Source organism: Dipodomys ordii, unplaced genomic scaffold (genome assembly GCF_000151885.1).
Source record: "Dipodomys ordii isolate 6190 unplaced genomic scaffold, Dord_2.0 Scaffold284, whole genome shotgun sequence".
Lineage (NCBI taxonomy): Eukaryota > Metazoa > Chordata > Mammalia > Rodentia > Heteromyidae > Dipodomys > Dipodomys ordii.
In genome coordinates, this window is record NW_012267500.1 from 416,446 (window position 1) to 431,856 (window position 15,411).

The window sequence follows — 15,411 nt, forward strand, 5'->3', positions numbered from 1 at the left end:
CTCCGCTCCGCTCCGCTCCCCGCCGGGTCTCTGGGCCCGGCTGCCGGGCTGCAGGCTCTCGTCGCCGGCGGCCGGACTGGGAAGCGCCGCCGGGGAGCCGGAGCTCCGCCGGCTCTCGACTCGCCCGCGACTGTTTTCATTTTGTGTTAACCCAGAAAAGGCTTCTTGGTAGCGCGGTGTTGGGGGAATCTGTATTTGTATGCGATTGCTTCTCATTCTCCGGCTGCTCAGTCTTTTCCTTCTTTCTTCCTTTGCTTTCTTCCTTCTCTTCCTTCCCTCCTCTTCCTTCCTTTTTCCCTTCCTTCCTTCTCTTTCTTCCTTTCCTTCCTTCCTTCTCATTTCCTTCTCTCTTTTCTTTTTCTTTCCCCTCTCTCATTTGTTTTTCTGTCCTTTCCTTTCTCCTCTCCTCCGTTCCTTTTTCTCTCCACTCTGACTTTTTCGTTCCCCCTTCCTTTCTTTCTCTCCATCTTCCCCCTTTTCCATTTCTTTAAATGCTCTTTTCTTCCTTGGTTCCATACATCTCCCCTTCCCCGGCTTCCTCCTTCCTTTCCTCTTCTCTCTCTTCACACGGTCCCCCCCTCCTCTAGCCTCTTCCCTGATCCTCCCCCCCCCCGTTTTTCTCTCTCCATTTCTCCCTTGAGTTTTCTCTTATTTCTCCTGTCTGGTTCTCCCTCCCTGGCTTCTCTAGCCTGCAGTGCTTTCTCAGTCCCGTCGGTAGAATAGCGACTCCCGAGGTTAATTCTCACCTCTCCTCCAAGCCACCCCACGCCGGCACCGGCCTCCTCCAGCGCCTCTCCCACCCGGCGCTTCCCAGGTGGTCCGCGAGGCACCGCGGGCGCGCTGGCCCGGGAGGCGGACTTGGAGAACTTTCTTGGGCACACTCACTGCCCTTTCCAGGGGTTCAGGTCCCCAGTGAAAAATGGTACCCCCCCCGCCCCCTTAATTCCCAGAAACCAGCTGGGCTTTGGGGAGTGGGAGACGTCGAGGGTGCGGAGCGGGAAGAAGGCAGAGGACTCATGATTCCCCCCCCCCCCCGGCTTCCCAGGGCCGGAGACAAGTGTCCCCCAGCCCCGTCCCCATCCCCGCATAACGCGAGGTTGGGGGTGGTTGATAGTGAGAGTGAATTGGGTAACTGGGCTGGAAGCGAAAGTGCGTGTGTGTGTGTGTGCGCGCGTGTGTTGTGTGTGGGTTTGTGCACCTCACTGGGCTCGTGTTGGGCACTGGGGCTGTCACGGTGTCCAGTACCCCCCCCTCCCCGCCGGTCTCCAGGCCTAAGCGGTCGGGCTCGGCCCCCAGCCCCCGGTCCTTTGCGATCCCTTCTCAAAGCAGCAAAACTTTGTCAGGACAGCTCTTGGAGGAACACCCCCATTCCTTTCCGCACAGTGACCCCCCTCCCCCGGCTCATCGTTCTCCACTCGCTTGTCTGGGGGTGGGTGGAAATAGGGCTCCCCAAGATCCCGGCACCCGCAGCTGGCCGGGGCGCGGGAGGCTTCCGGGGGTGGGGAGGGGGCGGCCGCGGCCTCCCCGCCCTGCACCTGCCCGCGAGCTCCGGACCTCGCCCCGCATCGCCCGGTTCTTGGTTCTTCCCGCGCTCCCCACTCCGCACGTGGCGCGCTTCGGGTGGGAGCGGGAGCGCGGCGCACCTCGCCGGGCCCTGCAGACACCCCGGGCCAAACTTTCACACCTCTTCTCGGAGGGGGTCCCCCCCAAACTGCGGACCTGCTCTGCCCTCGGTGGGGAGGACGAGCACGTGCGTGCGGAGCGGGGTGGGGGCACGGCGGAGATCCGCTGTTGCGCCCCGGGGGGAGGGGGTGCCCTCCTGGGGCTCGCGGGGCGCCCCGGCGGCGCGTGGGGGGCCCGCGGGGAGCAGGGGGGCGCGGCGCGGGGCTGCGGCGAGGCTAACTCTCTGCGTCTCTGGCCGCAGCGGGGTGGGTCTGGCCCGGGCTCACTTCGAGAAGCAGCCCCCTTCCAATCTGCGCAAATCCAACTTCTTCCACTTCGTCCTGGCCCTGTACGACCGGCAGGGCCAGCCCGTGGAGATCGAGAGGACGGCCTTCGTGGGGTTCGTGGAGAAGGAAAAAGTATGTGGGCGCAGCGCGTGGGGCGGGGGGGGGAGCGAGGCACAGGGCCGTAGAGAGGCATGCACGTGTGCAAAGCACCCGTCAACGCTCCCGTTTGGGGATCCCCTCCCCCCCATCTCCCACCTCCAACCACCAAGCCACTTCCCGTCCTGGACGAATCTGGGCTCTGGGTCCCGCTCCAGAAAAGCTCCCGTGGAGCCAGGCCACAGGCGCCCGGAATAAACCCATTTCGCCCAGTCAGCGGGCCCCGGGCCCCGGGGCGAGGATCGCCTGTGAGCACCCCACGGAAAGTTCTGGAAGGGTGGTGGAGAGAGAGCAGGATGGCATGGGGGCAGAGGAGGGATCAGTTTGTCACAATTTCTGCAGCTACTGGGGCTGGCCTGCTTCCCAGCTGGTGGGGTGGGGTGGGGGTCCTGGTTTTGGGGGGAAGGTGCTTGGAAGTTGGTCCACTCGCTCACTCCGACCTCTCTCCTGTGTCTCCTGTGTCTTTGCATCCTGCTGCTGCTGCTGCTGCAAAAATTAAAACAACCCACCAGGAAGCCAACAGCGAAAAGACCAATAATGGAATCCACTACCGGCTCCAGCTGCTCTACAGCAATGGTGAGGCTTCCTGGGGTCGTGGCCGGGGGTCCCCCGGAGCCCCACGGGGGACGGGAGCCTCCGGCGCGGCTCGGCCGGCAGCCTTGCTCCAGGTGAACCGGCCTCTTCTTAAAAGTTTCACCTGCGGAGGCCCCGCGTGCGCACTTGAGGCCAGGTGTGCGCCCCAGCCCTCGGCCCCCGGCCCCTTGCCCGGCCCTCCCCGCCAGCCGAGGCCTGCGCTCCGGCCCAGCCCACACGCCAGGCCCGAGGCCCAGGGTCGGGCCTTGACCGGGGCCCTGGGGTACCTAGGCCCGGAGGATGGGGGGGGGCGTCTTGCCCATGGTCTGGGGATGGAGTCCGGCCTCCCAGCCAGCTCCTTTGGGGTTCCTGGAGGAGGAAAGTGCGGGCTGCGCTCTCCGGGACTGCGGGCGTCCCCACCGGCCTCTTGCGTGTGAGTGTGTGTGTGTGTGTGTGTAAGCCGTAAGCCTGCCGTTTTTGTGGTCCCCCACTCACTCCTCCGTGTCCCCCCTTTTCCTTCCCCAGGGATCCGGACAGAGCAGGATTTCTACGTGCGCCTCATCGACTCCATGACCAAACAAGTAAGTGTCTCCATCCCACGCCCGCCCTGTGGCCGGCCGTGCGGGTGACCCCTCCCCCCCCCGCACCCCAGGTCACCGCACTGCGGGGAGGGGGTGTCCCGAGCAAGCCGGAGGGACCTCGAGGCCGGAGCAGGCCGGCGGCGCGGCCTCGCCCTGCAGCCTTCCCTCCTTCCGGCGCCTCCGAGGCCTGGGCCTCTCCGCGTGGGGACGGCGCCTCGAGGCTCCCGGGTCCTCCCGGGGAGGAAACTCGGGCCCGGGGCCTCAGCCGAGCCACGCTGGGGCTGCACTTCCCCCCACTTGGGGTGCAGAAGGTACTCTGGGACCCGGACGCGGCGGCGGGGCGCGGGGACACCGCAACTTGGAAACCCAAGCCAGCCAGGGCCTCCCGGGGAGGCCGGGGTGGAGGAAGCGGCGCCCGGGAGCTTTCCCGGGACGGGTGAGGCGCGGGCCGAGAACGCACACGACCCTGGCACACACGCAGTTATTTATTTATTTTTTAAAGGAGGTGGTTGCAGGAGGGTAGTGTGGGGAAGAAGGAGCGACAATTGTTAGATGATATTTTGAAAAAAAAAATCCTCCTGCCTTTTGCCTCCGAGTTTGGCAGGAAGCCAGGCAGCCTGAGCTTAGCTTGCCCGTCTTAAAGGTACATAGACGGCGTTTTCTTAGGCTTCCAACACGCGGGTGTCAGGCAGTATACATTAAGGTTGACTTATGGTTTAAAAGATACAATTATGAGCCGAGTCAGAAGAGAGGCCTGACATTTTAATGAGACACAGAAGTTTTTTTTTCCTTCTTCTTCTTCTCCCCTTATTAATTTTAAGAAAAAGTTTAGTTTCAGAATGAAGTAGCTGGTTTAGGTAGTTGGAGGATTTTAGTAGCAGCAGAAAAAAAAAAAAAGAAGACAGCTTTATTGGGTGGGAGAAAGAAATCAGAACAAAGAGAAAAGTTATCCTGGGTATAAGTAACCAGTAGTTTAGGGAGAGGATTAAAATTTGATTGTTGGTTTTTTTTTTTAAATCTTCCCTTTAAGATAAAGGAAATGACCTTTCCTAAATACTGGCTTAGAAAGTTTAGAATTAGGGTATGTGTGCATATTTAAAAATTGCTTTAGATATGCATAACTCAACTAGGTTGTACAAAATACATAGTGATACACTGTTGGGAGTTTTAAAATCTCAACAAGAAACAACTGAAGAACAGCTACTTTAGATTATCACTCTCATTGGGACTCAAGTTTAAAAAAGTAGAGTATAAAATCCGTTAAAAATAATACTTAAGTATCTATTGAACTCAAGTTCATATTATTTCCCCCAAATATTTGTCTTTTTTGGAGATACTTTCCACTTCTTGGTGGAGAGCTCAGAGTTAAGTTCACATGTACACTTAGAGTAAGTTCACATTTTAGTTTTGGACTTTGCTTTAATGGATTTGGTTATTGCATAGGCTAGCTCTCTTTCATTTGGATGCTATTTTGTTAAAAAAAATTTTCCTGTCAAGCAGGAAAAGCTTGGCTTTAGTGACTTTTTTTTCTTTTATAATATCAAAACAAAAATGTCTTAAGTGGAGATTTGTTTTCAGAAATTGTCTTTGATACCCTGGGTGCCCTTTCCTGTCATTCTCCTCAGTAGGAGCGTAGGGAGATGGGAGGGGAAGGTATGAACTCTAATGTTCACCCCACATGTATTTGTTGGGATTACCTTTTTAAAGCTTAAAAAGTACAATTAAGTATTTAGGGATTGTGTGTTTCTGCAACTCTGGCCACTTAAATATTAAATTACAACCAGCACTATAAAACAAGCAGTTTTCAGGAGCACAAAATCAGGATAGGCCTGAAGTGATTATTTCTATCTGATTTATCTTTGATGACTAGGACTTTATCTTAGACCAAAAGTGCCATCAAGAAATGATTTTGCCATTATAAAAATGAACTGACTTTACACATTCTTAGAGATACAGAGTAGGAGAATATCCTTTGATTTTTTTTTATAAAGCAGTGCATCCAATATCATTTTACTAACCAGGCCATAGAGTCTAAGAAAAAAAATGCAGCCCAAGACATTGGTTTACAGCTTGATATTACTGTAAGTCCTAAAGGGAGGTACGAACAGAAATGGGGGGGAGGATAGGGAGTAAGAACAGATATAGTTTAGTTTTAATAATAGCAGGCATGAGAAGGTCATTTGCTGTATGTGCTTTCTTACTAAAAAATTAAAATTATAAATTATGCTGTTAAATATTCTAGTGGGAAGTGACCTGAAAAAAGGTTTAATAATTATCTAAGTGTAAATAGCTCAAGAAAAATGGGCATTTCAAGACATTTCTGTTTGCTTTCATAATAATTAATTAAATAGCCACCTTTTCTATTGCTTTCACTTTGAAAGACAATCCCTGCTCATTATCCAGTTGCTTGTTCTTTGATTACGAGCTGTCAGAGTTTAGGAAGTAGGTTAGGTTCTTATGTACAGAGTTTAAGCAATAGCCTCCAAAATGCTGGTAGATCAGAGTGAAGAAGCCTAACTTTCTCTAGCTATGGCATAATAAATTTATATTGAGCCTTACTTAGCAAACCGTGTGTCCTCATCTACCTCGAAATTATTGTATGATAAACAGTTCAGCATAAAATATATTATTATTTTTCTTAAATACACAGTGCCCCCCCCACAAGTAAGGCTTGACAGAAACGATCCCATTAATTGGTTACATTTCCCCCTTGTGGAATCATACTTCATAGATTCTAGATTTTGATATGTAGAGTGCAGAATTGAATACTTTGTGGCCATGTGATGAATTGTAAAACAACACAGATTGTGAAGGAAATACTGGCCACCATTCAAATGTCTTAGTTGTTTGTTTACCATAACATTGTTCATATTATAGATGTGACTGTGTGTGTGTGATCGATCTCATATTGTTGACTCACACCCTGGGGTTAAAATTCAGAAGGAATATTGGGCAAACAACATACAAAAGTAGATGTGCATCTGATGTTTTCATAGGTTATTCATAATCTTAGCAGCACTGAGACCCAACAGAAATGTAGCCAATCAAGCAAGATGTATTGATATGACACAGAGTTTCACACCTTTTCACAGAATCTCATCAGACACTTTTGGTTTAATGACTCTTAATTTTGGACTCTACCAGGAATAATGGAACTTCTCTAGGAAGGAATGTGAAAAGATCTAGGGTTCCATATCTCTGTGTCCCCTTTGTAAACCACATAATGTATAATATTAAAAAATATTGTCCACCAACTAGGAAATGAGTCTGGGTTTTGGGAAGGGTTCTTCAAAACCAAGTTTAGCTGGCCTAAAAATAGCATGTTTTCATGTCGTTGCTGTTTTTGGTATTCTATTAGTGGGCATTTGGAAGCTCTTTAGGATCCAAAGTTTGTGGCTGCTGAACCCAGAAGCTGTGTCCACTTCAGAAGCTCCCAGAACCCAGTGGAGGTCTGAGGCCTAATACACTTCATTTTAGAATTCTCTACAGTTCTTGAAATACAATCACATTCTGTGGTTGCTCCTACATAGTAAAAAGACAAGGCAAAACTAGCTCTTTCCCTATTTGCTCGAAAAGAGGGACAGTTTTCTCCAGTGACATTCCCAAGAAAAGATAGCAACTTTCATAAAGTTAGTTGAAGACATGTTCTCTGTCCCCGAGCTAAAGCTTCTTTTGGAGAAAGGAAAACAGTAGTCACATAATCTTTGTATGTATGAATTTAAAACTGCGAGAGATGGAGAGAGGATCCTAAGACAACCAGGACACAGTAAACAGTAACGCTGTCCAATTTGAATTCCCAGCGTGGCTTCTCTCTCCTCCAATCTTGAGTTCTTTATATCTTGATCTTGATGTTTCCAATACTTTGTTATCGATGCAGGTATTTATATTTTTTTCCTATTGATTGTTTCATTATAACTTGCCTTCATTATATCTAGGGCTACCTTGATTTGACTAACAGCCCCTTCTGTTCGTGGCTTTTCATTGGTAGATAAGCCTATTTTTAGTGTATCAAGGAATTCATGAGGCCAACAGAAAGGTTCTTTCATATATCTGGAGAAACAAACAGACAAAAAGAATAGAGCAAGTTTATAGTGAGGGAGCATATTTCAGCAGCTTTCTGTCTCTTTGGTAATTTGTCAAAAAATGCAGGTGATTTACATTTCCTTGCACATAGAGGAATGAAGAAGTTTGGAATTTTTATGCATGATCAGGACCTGTGTTTGGGAAAATGTAAACTCATCACAGTGGAAAATGTGTTGTTTGGAGTCTGGGGGTGAAAACAAAGCTGATGGTTTTGGAGAGATTGCCGGAGCCAGATGGCCTAGTACTTCCCCAGTCTGGCGGTCCAACTGCTCCCTCCTGGATAATATACAGCCATTTGTTCGGGGATATTTACGCTAGAGCTGTTTCCATGTGAATGTTTGAATAGCATTAAAAACGAACATATTAGTAGGGATGAATTTATCGAACTTGTGTGACTGTACAGACAGCCTGTTATCTCTGTCTTCTGTTACCCAGAGGGATAAGGAACTGTTTGGACGCTGGTGAATTGTTTACATAGTTGTTGAACAAGAAAAGATTTGGTCATAGTAATTAAAATATATAAATACTTGGGATCAAACAAATAACCTCAAAGCTTTGTTGTGAGAATTAAATGAATTTGTATATGTAGAGATGTTAAACCAGTGATGGACACATCTTAATGTATAAGAAATGAGATGCTTATGTCATTTCATTATTATTAGTAGTAGTATTAGTATTTCATTGGTCTGACAAAGTCCTTCGTAGAGACTAGAATAGAGGTAAATATAGTTATGTAGAAATGAAATAACTTTTATGACTTCTAGGGAAAGAAATATAATATATGAGATTGTTAGAATGATTTAGGATTTTTATTTTTGTCTCAACAGTTGAATAATATAAGCGTTTTTCCTTCTTTGAGACATAAAAAGATTCACTCCCAGTTCACTATGTTGAGTACGCATTTGTTTTTTCTTCAACGCTGTGAAGTAACTGAATAACATTTGAATATGATATCATTCCTTTGCGTCTTGGCTAATTCACTTCTGAGAATGGACCTGCTTAGCTGCTGAGCTGAAATTACATCTTGGTAATTAGTTCACCAGTAGCCAAGCTGCTAATTGAAGCAAAATCATGTTTTTTTTATTTTACTCCACTATTAATGTTGGAGTGGTGTTTGACACAATTGTTTATGAAATATGGTGCTTTTTGCCTTTAAAAATATGAGGACTCAGTTACATACTATACATTTCTAGGACCATATTAGCTAGTCTTTTTTTTTTAATGACAAGTAGTCAGACTTGGTGGTTGAATGTAATGATTATTATTGTAGTTACATAATTTATCCTTCCTTCCTTCCTTCCTTCCTTCCTTCCTTTCTTCCTTTCCTTCCTTTCCTTCTTTCCTTCCCTCTTTTCCTCCCTCCCTCCCTCCTTTCTTCTTTGCTTCCTAGTTCAGTTCTTGGTAATTTACTACCAAAGGCTTATTGACATTTTATATTCCAGAGATATTTCAATTCTGGTTGAAGCAGGTATTTTGTACATTCATGAACTTATTTCCTGAGGCAGCCAATTAGATTTGGCCTTTTATTTTGCATGTGGAAAAAGGAGTAACATTTTTAAAGTTATTGTTTTGATTCAAATGGAATTTTTATTAGTTATAGATAACTTACATCTCTTCCTTCTACCCTCCTTCCTCTTTTATTCTCCTTTCCTTCTTTTTTATTCTCTTCCTCCTTCAAAAAACTAGTAACGACAAACCTTCTATTGCTTAGTTGTAAACTAAGAAAGACTCCTGATGAAACGTTTTAAAAATACCCTCTAGTTGGGTGCTGGTGGCTCCTGTTGTAGTCCTAGCTACTCAGGAGGCTGAGATCTGAGGATGATAGTTTAAGCCAATTTGGGTAAGAAAGTCTATGAGACTCTTTATTTCTAATTAACCACCAAAAAGTTGAAAGGAGAGCTGTGGCTCAAGTGGTGGAGTGCTAGCCTTGAACGAAAAAGCTCAGAGGCAGTGTCCAGGCCCTGAGTTAAAGCCCCACGACCATCACAAAACAAAAACAAAAAGCTTTTCAGATTTTATTGAAACAAGGTGGAAAGTATTCTCCTCTCTCCCTTCATACTGATGTGAACACAAAGAGTTATAAAAACTACTAGAAAACTAAAGAAAGAAAATCCAGGCTCAGTTTTCTATCCTTCCTTTGGCATCTTATTGAAGTGTGATCCTAGAAGTTGCTTGCTGTGGATTCATTTTATTTGTGTGGTTTTTATCCATAGTAAATTTTAATGAAGGTTTAAGACCAGTGATATTTTTGAAAATCAGGGATGGACTATACTTCAAAGATACCCTCGGAAACAACAGCCAGGGGCCACATTTAGTACATTGATTAATTGCCTTTCAAAGATGTTGCTGGCTAATTTGCAACTGAGTATTTGAAATGAACGATATTTTATTCCCGAACAGTAAAATTTCCCTGCACTGTTGTTGCATACGGATTTAAAGCTTAGCAATTCCCAGGCCTTTATTCTTCTTTAGTTAATTAGAAAAAAAAAATTGTGGGAAAGAAAAAAAAACCCTTACTATGAAAGTGAAAAGAGTGTTAATAAATAACATATTATTTTCTGCCTGATTATTATTTTCTATCTACTTATTGGAAGTTACTTAGAAAAATAAGTCGTTAAGCATTTCCAGTTTTGCCAGCTTGTTTGGTAGCATTACAAGGTTTTTAAAGTTGAGATAAAGTTATTTCCATTTAAGTCAGGCACTGGTGGCTCGTGCCAGTAAACCCAGCTACTCAGGGGGCTGAGATCTGAAGATGGCAATTTGAAGCCTGTCCTAACAGGAAAGTCCATGAGCCTTTTATCTCCAATTAACCAAAAAGCCACAAATGGCTCAAGTGATAAGAGAACCAGCTTTGAACAATGAAGATAAGCAACAATGCCTAGGCTCTGAGTTCAAGCCCTAGTACCAGCACACACATGCACACAAGCACACACACACGATATTGCTGTTTGATATCATACTTTTCTTCCTGTAAAATATTCTTGCAGGACTGGGAATGTGGCTTAGTGGTAGAGTGCTTGCCTTGATGCTTGAAGCCCTGGGTTCGATTCCTCAGTACCATAAAAACAGTTAAGGCCAGAAGTGGCACTGTGACTCAAGTGGTAGAACACTAGCTTTGAGCACAGAGAGGCCCAGGGACAGTGCCCAGGCCCTGAGTTCAAGCCGCAGAACTGGCAAAAAAAGAACCCCACAAAAAAACAAAAAACCTTTGTTGCACTGTTTATTTGCAGGATTAATATAAACATCATTTAAAAAAAAACCCGGTACTGTAATTTTTTTTGTTCCAAGATTACAGATCTCCATTTGGGTCATCATCAATTTATTAACTAATACATTTGTATACTCTGTCTCCCTTTCCCACCCATCTCTGTAGCAGCCTCCCATCTTCACTTCTACACACATTGATTTATTTACGCCACTGTTGGCTTGGTGGCTCTCCCAGCAGACCACCTTGCTCCCAGAGAGCAGACTGGTGATTTACTAGGGAGGGTCACAAGAATGCTTCTTTCCCAGTGCTCCATTGTCTGCGCCTGAAACCAGCTGTCTATTAAAATGGTCTCGCTTCCAATAGTCAGTGGTGTTTATGTGCTCCTGGGATCTCCCAGCTGATCCAACCTCAGCCAGCTTTACTCCTACCCCACAGAAGCCCACACATAAAACAGAAAGAAAACCAGAAACTCCCCCCTGAGTTGGTGTTAGAGGTTTGGGTTTGTAGTCTGGGTTTGTGAACTAATCTTGACATGCATGCTAATTGTAGGTGGTAGGAAGTTGACCAGGAATTTCTGTGGAAGGTACTAGCCAGAGAGAGAACTTGATGGCATTATTAAACAAACAAACACAAAAAACAAGGCTGGTGATGGGGCCTCATGCCTATAATCCTAGCTACTCAGGAAGCTGTGATCTGAGCATTGAGGATCAAAGCTAGCTGGGCAGATAAGTCCATGTGACTCCCATCTCCAAATAACCAGAAAAAAGCTAGACTAGAGGTAAGACTCAGTTGTTAGAGCATACCAGCTAAGTAAGCAAGCTAAGCATGCTTGAAGCCCTGAGTTCAAAATTCAGGTACTAGAAATAAACAACAACAAACCCTCAGTAACACAGTTAGACTAGGTCTTATTGGATCTCATCTGAAGGTTATTTATTTGAGACTACATATTCTGTCTGAGTGTGTGTGTGTGTGTGTGTGTGTGTGTGTGTGTGTGTGTGTGTATGTATGTGTTAACATTGCAATAAGAAAAATGGCTAGGGTGGGATTGGAGGTAGCTCTGCTTTTGAGTTGCCCTTGAAAGAGAGCACCCCCCCCCCGCTCCCCCATAAAGTGAAACTCTAGTTACAAGATTTTAGCCTGGTCCATGGTGGGGTTCCACACAAGAAGAGGGGAGGGCAGAAGCTTCACAAGGCCCAAGGAGAGGGAGGGCAGAAGCTTCATGTTTCCAACCTCCCCAGAGTTCTTAATTATTGCTGAGCAAATCCAAACTCACGGTTTCATTTTCCTATGCTTGATTGGGAGAAGGATTCTCTGTTTTGACTCTGCTGCTTGAGGTAAAGAGGCAGTCTGGTATTTGGTACAGGGATGTATTACAGAGGCCCTAAGCCTTAAAATAAATGTTAGCAAAGAAAAATAAAATGTTAGCAAAGGAAAAAAATGCATGGATTTCTGGAAGTTCATATTGTCCACTGCTTGGGGGAATTAATAAACACATGTGCCTTGGAGCATCATCTTTCATTGATCTCATTCATGTCAATGGAACCAGTACTCTCAGTAACAGTAATATTCATATAATCTAGAAAGAATCAAAATGAGAAGATCTGATGTAACTGATACTCCTCTCCTAAAAACCCAAACATTTTTTTGTTGTTGTTTTCCTTCATGGTAGAGTGAACCTCACCAATATCTATGAATTTATTTACCAAGTTACTTGTTTTAGTTTGGCAAGACAAATACTGAAGTTGAAACAGAGGTTATCTAGGACATTAAGAAAACATACAAATAATTTTGTGATAATAGAATTTAGCAGAAGTGCGTCATTAGGATTTTTTTAAAGCACCGTGTGTGAGATCTAATCAGTAATTTACTGTTTTTTTTTTTTAAATTTAAGCAGTGATTGCAGGAAACAAAACAGGCAGATACAGTATTTGGTTTCCAGAGCATTTCTAATTAATGCATTTTCTCAAGTAAAGTAACTTGGGACTTTGAAAAGGTCTTTTAAGAATACAGGAAAGAAACATGTATATGTGTTAAAACCAGTAATGGCTGGATATTTGACATAGTGTAGGATATTTACATAATGCAGATTATTTTCCCAGAAAGTAGTGGTGAGTTAGAAGAGGATAAAGTAGTGGCTGGTGATGACTGATGAGCGATCTCAGCCAGCTCTTCAGAGGTTGTGTCTCCAGTTGTAGAGCTAGTCATCAGCATGGCACTAGCCACAGACAACTGAGCAGTCCCCCTCTGGAATTCCTTTCCTCAGTACAGAATTTTCAAATGAGAATCTCAGACATACCAAGAAGAGGTGTGCTATGCAAAATAACTGGCCTAAATTCTTCAACATCAATCCCATGCAATACAAAGACTCCAGAATATTCTATCTTAAAGGGATGTGGATAGCTGAATGAATGGTTAGTATTGAATTTTCTTTGGCTGCAAAGGACATTGCTAGGTAATTGGTAAATCTCAGTAAAGTCTAGAGATGAGATTATTGTTTTGTATCAGTAATTCTTTTTTTGTTTTGGGTCTGGTCATAACAAAAAGTAATTCTTTTGATTGAAGTAATTGTACTTTGGTTATTATGTATGAGAATTTCTTCTTCTCAGGACATATTGAGGGCATAGCTGCAATTTACTCAATGGTGATTTTGGGAAGAAGAAGAAAGGATAAAACAAGTTTAGTAATGTGCCAACAATTGAGAAACCAAGGGTAATAAGTATTCTTCTTTATGTCATATTTCAACTTTCTGTAAAGTCCACAGAACTTTAAAAAAAAAACAACAGAGAAATGATGGGCTAGCTATAAAAATGGTTTTGATGAGCTAGTGGCAGAGAAACTTTTTTTTTTTTTTGAGTCCGGTCATGGGACCTGAACTCTGGGCCTGGATGCTGTCCTTCAGCTTGTCAGCTCAAGGCTAGCGCTCTACCACTTGAGCCACAGCGCCACTTCCGGCTTTTTTCTTTTTTTGCTGAGGAATTGAACCCAGGGCCTCATGCATGCAATGCAAGCGCTCTGCCACTGAGCCACCTTCCCAGCCCCCAGAGAAACTTTTTATGCAAGTACTTTTTCTAAATTTTTTTGTCTGTTGTGGGGTTTGAACTCAGGGCTTGGGCAGTAACCCTGAGTTCTTTTGCTCATGGTTAGTGCTCTACCATTTTGAGTCATAGCTCCACTTGCAGTTTTCTGGTGGTTAACTGGAGATAAGAGTCTCGAAAACTTTCCCTGCCCAGGCTGGCTTTGATCCATGATCCTCAGAGTTGAGCTTCTTGAGTAGCTAAAATTAATGGGTGTGAGCCACCAGTGTGTGGCTTGTCTCAATTTTTAATTTGTTGCCAAGTTTACTTTGTTATCTGTTCAGATACCACAGCCCAAGTCTGTTCACACTGGGTTTGTTGTGGTACCCATCATTTGCAGGTTCTGAAAGTCCCAGGTTCAAAACAAAACCAAAACCAAAGTGCATTAGAGGGAACTAACTACCAAGTCAGTCAGCACAGCATCTTTGTATACTACATAAGAAGTCTGCCATTAATGTAAGCCATTTTTTTTGTCACCAAGAAATGGAGGGTTTTGTGAATGTGTAAAAGTAATTTTATTAACAATTTAAAGCTGTGTTTCCTTAGTATTATGCAGTGATACAGCATTAAATTAGTTAAAGTTATCCCAGTGCAGGGCCTGCTCTGTTAAATAGCTGTGTGTTTTTCTTTGTCTCAGCTATTAACGTATAGACCCACAGGGGAGTTCAGGTCTCAGGGAAACTTCTTGGTGTCCTGAAGCAAAATGTGCAAACATTAAAAAAAAATTGGCAAAATCATCTTGGCTGATGAGACAGTTTGGGATGCCATATTTATTTTGAGCATAGGATGTAATTCTTAGTTTAGGGAGATAAGTTTATGGCTTAAACACACACACACACACATATACCCTCCCCCCCATATACTAGTGAGTATTACTGTTTGGGTGGGTGTATGCGCCATGAGAGTGTGTATGTTCAGCCTGTTGGTGAGAAGAGGGATTTTCCCCCACTGTGAATTATTTAAAACCTGACACAGTGACTCATAGTTGTTTTCAAATGCTCCCTCCTGGAAGACTAAATGTTGGGGTTAGAACTGATAAGATGAGGTGGCAAGCACACATCATTTAAGAATCAAATCTACATGCTTTTCTACATTTCAGATAAAACAGTATTGCCAGCTATTCAGCCTTCTGAGGTTTCCTCTTTATTGATTAGACTTATTTTTATTCTGGATTGAAAGGAGAATTATAGTTGTCTCGACAACAGAGGTTCATCATACCTACACAGATTCAAAGATGCATATCCTAATAAAGTCATTGATGCACAGAGGAATATATCTTATTCCACTTAGTTTGGGTGGATCTTGGACAGTATATCTTTTTTCCTTTTCTTTTTTTTTTTTTTGGTTACAGTACTAGGGTTTGAACTCAGGGCCTGGGAGCTGTCCCTGAACTTCTTTTGCTCAAAGCTAGAGCTCTACCACTTGAGCTGCAGCTCCACTTCTGGCTTTTATTTGGTGGGAGGGGCCGTGGTAGTTTATTGGAGATAAAAGTGTTATGGAATTTCCTGTCCAGTCTGGCTTCAAACTGCGATCATCAGATCTCAGCTTCTTGAGTAGCTAGGTTTATAGGCTTGAGCCACTGATGCCAGGCATGCAGCTTAAGACAGACTGCACAGTAAGGCCTTTGGGCCTGCAGTTGTTATAGTTTGTGTTCTGCTACTTGGTCCCATACCCAGCTAAACTCATGCTTTTACTTCCAGGCCATAGTATATGAAGGCCAAGACAAGAACCCTGAAATGTGCCGAGTTTTACTCACACACGAGATTATGTGCAGGTAAGAATTCCTT

At 44.6% G+C, this 15,411-nt stretch overlaps 1 protein-coding gene across 3 annotated transcripts in view; it reads left to right on the forward strand.

The window, feature by feature from the left end:
• Ebf1 (early B-cell factor 1) overlaps positions 1-15,411 on the forward strand; it is a 389,320-nt gene that overhangs the window by 436 nt on the left and 373,473 nt on the right. For all 3 annotated transcript variants that reach the window (XM_013036405.1, XM_013036406.1, XM_013036407.1), the window contains exons 2-5: positions 1,925-2,081; positions 2,618-2,681; positions 3,204-3,259; positions 15,325-15,398. In XM_013036405.1, the coding sequence (XP_012891859.1) occupies positions 1,925-2,081; positions 2,618-2,681; positions 3,204-3,259; positions 15,325-15,398 (351 nt within the window). The remainder of the gene's footprint in view (positions 1-1,924; positions 2,082-2,617; positions 2,682-3,203; positions 3,260-15,324; positions 15,399-15,411) is intronic.